The sequence below is a fragment of the Lagopus muta genome, chromosome 1, assembly GCF_023343835.1.
Source record: "Lagopus muta isolate bLagMut1 chromosome 1, bLagMut1 primary, whole genome shotgun sequence".
In the NCBI taxonomy this organism is placed as follows: Eukaryota; Metazoa; Chordata; class Aves; order Galliformes; family Phasianidae; genus Lagopus; species Lagopus muta.
This window is the reverse complement of record NC_064433.1, coordinates 55543220-55549219: the sequence shown is the minus strand read 5'-3', so window position 1 is coordinate 55549219 and position 6000 is coordinate 55543220. Positions and strand designations below refer to the sequence as shown.

Here is a 6000-nt window from a genome sequence, read left to right as displayed (position 1 = left end):
TTCGAAATGTGCCAATGTTTTATTCTGATTAAGGCAAGATGTAACAACCTAAACATAAACTTCTAGCTATGGAATAAGAATTACTGAAAACTAAGCCGAAATGGCCATTATGAAAGAGAAAGTACTTTAAATGCAAGGAGTATCATAGTTGAATACAGAATCAAGACAAAACATTCTGACTCCGCAAACTATGAAGGGCCAATAAAAATGTATTCTAGCACTAATCTAATGGGATTCACAGGACTGCAGCTCTGCTCTGGACAAATCTTTTCACAAAGGAAGGGCAACTCTGATTTTTGCCTCTCAGTTGCTTACTGTCTGTGAGAGCAGACTCCCTGGGATCTGTAAATCAAGCTAGATACATCTTACCAAGAATACATCTTACATCCCAACCTGTACTGCAGATTTTGCAGGATGAATTTTCATCCAATATTCATGTGACTCAGTGGTTTTCAGTGGAAGTCATGAGCAGGGACATCATCTTGACCAGCATTTGGATCTTAGTCAGTAATCCTAGTGGTATGAGCTGCAGTAAGCAGAGCTTGGTCTGCACTCATTTGAACTCGTGTCAAATACAGAAAAATGAACTTTTACAGTCATTCTTTCGACATCTGCTTTTCAAAGGGTGCTCATGACAACAAAGAAATCAGAGTAGCCAGGTATGCTTGGAGGAAAACACGGCACACCAAGCAAATCTTCATCAGTATGGCTATAAAATTTCTTTCCCACTTTCCCCCTCATCAATATTTAGAGTCTATAAATACCACAATGCATGAATAAGAACATACTGGTGGCACACTGAGAGCTTCCCCACCCCATTTCCATCAAAAATAAACAAACAAAAACACAAGAGGAAAAAGATGCCCACTGTAGAAATAAACCAATTTTTAATTTCTGCATTTAAGCAGCTTGAAGCTACTTTTCCATAGGCACATCTAAACTGTCCTAGAGAAATCTCTGGTCTTGGTGACCTGCTTTTCAGTAATCTCACTGATGAAAGATGTTCCCCACTTGTACAGACCAGCACTGTCAGTGGTGAAGGACTGCACAGATTATGGTTTACATTACAGAATCAACTCAAGTGGGAGCAGGGGGCCATATTCCAGCTTGTAATACAAATCTTTTTAGTACTGTCATCCTGGAGACCTAGTTGCCATATTTTGCTATGTATGACATTGCTACCATCCAACAACTTTATCTGAATCCAAACCATTCCAAGCATATTCCAATTGCAAAGGCACCATGAAATTCCACTTCTTGCTTTATGAGTCCAGCATGTATGCAATTCTCTCATACAACATCACAACACAGTTCTCTTTCTTCAGTCACATGCACACAGCCATTGACAGGACCATGTGTGTTACAGCCTGGTGGGTGATATTTTATAGCACTGAAACACAGCCCACCTTTCAGATTTACTATCTGAAAAAGGACTGTAAAATGTCATTTTGCTTTAAAGACAAGCAAGAAGCAAGAGGTCTACATTTTGGCATCAGAAAAGAAAAGCAAACCAACCAACCTAAATTACACAGCTCTGATCTTGCCAAGTTCTGCTATATGCCAAACTAAACACAAACTACACAAAAATGTCACAGAAAACTATAAAGAAAGAGAAAAAACTGAGGATTCTATAAACCAGATGGTTCAGTCATGAAAATAGATGCAACAGTTGGTAACATCTTTCTATGCCTGTATCAACTTCTCATCTGACCGGTGTTTTTAGTAACTGGTAGATTCATTAACAGATACTTCAAATTCAGGATACTGTAAAATTCTGCTCTTTTCTTCTTTCTTTTAATAGGGCAATAAAATAACTGGCAAAAGAATGCAAGCACTTGGGGATTGAGAAGTGTGCAGTCTTTTTTCCCCCCTGAATTCCCATGTGGAAACCCATTTTGGCGTATGCATCCTGGAGTCCCCCTGTAGCACATGAGAAAAATTGGCTTTCCTGTAGCTGCACAAAGTAACGTGTGGGTTTCCTCTGTTAGGAACATCCCTGGAACGGGAACATCTAGTGCTCCATTGTGTTACTTTTGCTAATATGTGAGTATACAGAATACGCCATACCATTGTTTTGTGAATACCAGATCAGGTCTCCAGCCAGACTGAGAGCATAACTTTCAAATGCAGCTTTTCAGCTTACATATTAATGGCTTCTCTGTGAAATTGTATGGTGTTAAAGTGAGGTTTTTGCTTTAGCAAAAGCCACTTTCATTTAGCTTTATCTAGCTGTCCTGTTCATGTCCTTCACTAAGATTCGGGAGTGAAAAGGATATTCTTCCAAACAAACAAACAAAAAAAGATGATATATTGTAATAGCATCACCATCAATAACAAAAGTGAATTAGAAACAGCGTAAGTACCTTTAAATTTCAAAGGACTTCATATTCCTTCATAAGTAGCTTGAGCCAGAAATCACTTACTTTCTAGAAGACCACATTTTCTTAAAATGAATTGTAACGTGCTAATGTTACAAGCATTGGCCTCAGGCTTCATTGCAGAATTACACTGGAGAAAGATCTGGGCTATGAAGGAATTAGTTTAAATTGGAACACTTAGGAACAGTCTTCAGCATTGTCAAGAAGATTAACATTGCCTGATAGAATCTTCATGTTGCAAAACCCAACATTTTTCAGAAGTATCAGCAACATTCACATTTAGAAATCTGGCAGAAAACAAAAGTTTCTTTATTTTTATGCTACAACTGATTATTACACAAAAGGCTTTAAAAATTCAAAACAGAATGACCTGTAGATAGTGCTGTTCAGAATCATGCAGGTGTTCTGACTCCAATCAAACCTCAACCAGTGCCCATGAGGACTACATATTGAACAGTGAACTGGAAATGAATTTATACCGCTTTGCTACATGAAGTCGCTCAAACAATTTCATACTGTCCTCTGACAACAGTGGGTAAAAAGATAAACAACTTAGTTCTCTAATAAAAAAAGGAAGCAACGTGCCATTGTTTTTATCATATCATCAGCAGATAGTTGCTTCCTAGTCTTGGCTTTGGCAACAAATGACATTACATACGTACTTCACGAACAAGGTACGCAGGGTTCTTCCATGGCATCCTCCTACCTGTTTTCATTTCAGTCTGAGCTAGTCCTGCTGCAGCTACTGAGCACTGGAGCCGGGAACTGATATGGTAGCCAAAGAACACCATACTAAACCAGCTTGACATACTTGCATTTTACCAATTGTTATTTCTACCCCAGTAAGACAAACACAGCCCTACCCTGGTCAACCACCCAATGATCTCCTTGGCTACTCCCATCTTCTAACAGCATTTGAAATGCCCACGCTGTAGCACCGAACAGTTTTGTGTTTCATTTTTTCTGAGGCAAGGCTCGTAGGCCTTCTCACAAACACAGAGCTTACTCTCCATCTCAGTGCCAGTTTGCTAGCTTTTGTACAGTCTGATCTGAAAATAAAAACACCTCAACAAATTATGACTTAAGTAAAATCTCCATATGTATTACATCAGTTACAGTTATGCAATGGCCAAATATTAGTAAATTCATAGCTAGTATTAAATTAAAACTCTGGAAAAAACAGCAACAAACAGTTCCATGGCACGTACCATTCTTACCATGGGGATAATGCTTACCCTTTGTCCAGAGGGACAGTGGGAACAAGTATAAATATAGAAACTGTCTTCAAACCGCAAATCTAAGCCTATGTTAATGTTCTAAACTGTCACCGACTTTCACTAAAATTATTCAGATCCAAACATAAGCAATGATTTAGGACATCAATTTAAAACATAATGCTGGTGACCCTGTACCAGTCAGGCTGGATTGGTTTCTGTCCACAAAGCAAATTACAGAGTGGAATATTTTATCGCTGGTCTCACAAGAGTAGTATGTAAATATATATATATATTAAAAACATACATACACATTTCTCCAGATTCAACTGTGGCTGAATATTCCTTTCCTATTTTTCAATGATTTTCAAAAGAAATTATATACCAAGCCCTTTCTGTTTGATTGCTTTGCTTTGTTTCTCCAGCCTGAATGAGTCTACAGATATTTTCTTAGTTATACAAGGCCAATGTTTCACTTTGCAAACATTGAAGATGAAGGAACACTTGAAGCTTCAGCACCAGAAGGAAAACAAGGAAGAGTGCAGAGGGTAGCTCCATTTGGAAGCATGGAGCTTTAACAATTATTGTTCCGTTTTGTTACAAGTAGTTCATAAAGCCTTTTATTCTAAGTCCTACTGTTACTGACAACCAAAGTGATTCTTACGTGGGATTACACCTTCAACACCCTAGAGCTGATACAGTTTGTAATCTTGGAGAACACCAATGCAAACCAGTTCCCCATAAGCACTGGAGAGATCAGAATACTTGGAATCTCTTGCAAAATGTCACCTCAGTTCGCACAAACCTTTGCCTTCCTCCTTAGAAAAAAGGAGTCTACTACACTTGGAGTTTGTTCCTGTGACTTTTTTTTTTGCCCGAGTGTTCATTTCTTGACTTCAGGTTTTCTTTGTTTGTTAGACTGTATTGAGGGTAGGAAGGGAAGAGGAGCACCGTAATATTAACAGATTAGTTACCACTGATTGCCATGACACTGATGACTGTTCCCAGTCTCTCCTTCCTCTCCTCATTTTGCTGCTTTTTTCTTTTTTCCAGAAGTGTTGTCTAGAGAGCTGTGAAAGTCCATTCTTTTGAGAGAACAACATTGCTGATTTCCTGTAAGTCTTTGCTTCCATAGGAAGCAGATAGCTGGCAGATTTGCAAGGGAATGCTAAATCAACTATGGAAGTTCTGCACTGTTGTCTGTTTCTGAGAAAGACGTAGAAGTTCTTCTCTAATTGCTTTTATAAGAGAGGCTGAAGAGTGACCTGGTTGGAGGTCCTCAGTGGAACTGGTGGTGTAGCAAAGGCCCTGGCCCTGAAGGTTGTTGTGTGGGAGCTGAGCAGGGGGTGCCGAAGGTTGCCTGGCTGAAGTCCTCGGCATCTGGAATACTGGTGAGGAGGAATATTCTTGGTGTCCATGCATATGCATCTGGAAAAAGGTAGAAATTGTTATTGTACTTTCTGAACAAATACATTAATCCAAGAAAAGACAAGAAAGCAAAAAGGCAGAGAACAAAGGGAAAGCTGCATGGAGATGCTTCTAACTGCTGCCACTGTTCTTTCATTGTATGAATGAGTGATTCCTCTTATGGAGAGCAAAACAAGAAGCACATACAAAATTGCTGGACTGCCTCAAGTTCAGGGATTTTTAAAATCCCTTTGAACATCCATTAAAAAGTCTGACCCCTTATATGTTGGTTATGTTTAGAAATTGAAATGGAAGGAGGTGGGAACTAAAAATACAACTGGAAGTCAGTGGAACTGGCTTTCCAGTAAGACCCTTTCCATCAGCTTCCCAAAAGACAACAGGCAAACCACTGCCTTCTGGGTTGTCATTTCTTCATACTATCTATGAAACAGAGATGCTACTGTTTTCACCTTCCCTATTCTATCGTGGCCTGCCTGTTCAGACAGTCCACTCATGAGGACCGTGTAACTGATCTATGCCTGGGAAAAGAGTCAACAGGTGAAGCAGCAGAAGAAAAAAAGTGATTCAAATCAGAAATAATGGATTTTCCCATATTCAGAATCTGTTTTAGGTAACAGAACCACCATCTCAGTTTAGGGACTATCACTGTTTAAGGGCAGAAAGGAGCTAATTCTTCCTTCGTTCAGTAACAAATATACTCTAATGAAACAAGAGAGAAACACATCACAACCCTGAGTTTATGGGCTTGTGTATCAAGAAAAAAAGTCTGCTTACACTAAAACAAAGCATGAATTTGCAGTACACTGGTAATTTCAAATTCCCAATGTGGACAAAAAACAGGTATATTTTGAAAATTTAAATTCCAGTTGGCGTCCCTAAAGGAAGCATTTCTTCTCGCCTCTTGTATCTGTGAGAGGCAGACAGAAGAAAACACTGGACACCAAGGACTTGAGGCTGCTTGAACACACTGTACTGAACCT

General features: G+C 39.2%; 1 protein-coding gene across 4 annotated transcripts in view; it reads right to left on the bottom strand.

The window, feature by feature from the left end:
- The window catches only part of KIAA1549 (KIAA1549 ortholog), a 137107-nt gene continuing 131107 nt past the window's right edge, over positions 1–6000 (bottom strand). For all 4 annotated transcript variants that reach the window (XM_048937511.1, XM_048937529.1, XM_048937538.1 and 1 more), the window contains one exon: positions 1–5020. In XM_048937511.1, the coding sequence (XP_048793468.1) occupies positions 4766–5020 (255 nt within the window). In that variant the 3' untranslated portion in view covers positions 1–4765. The remainder of the gene's footprint in view (positions 5021–6000) is intronic.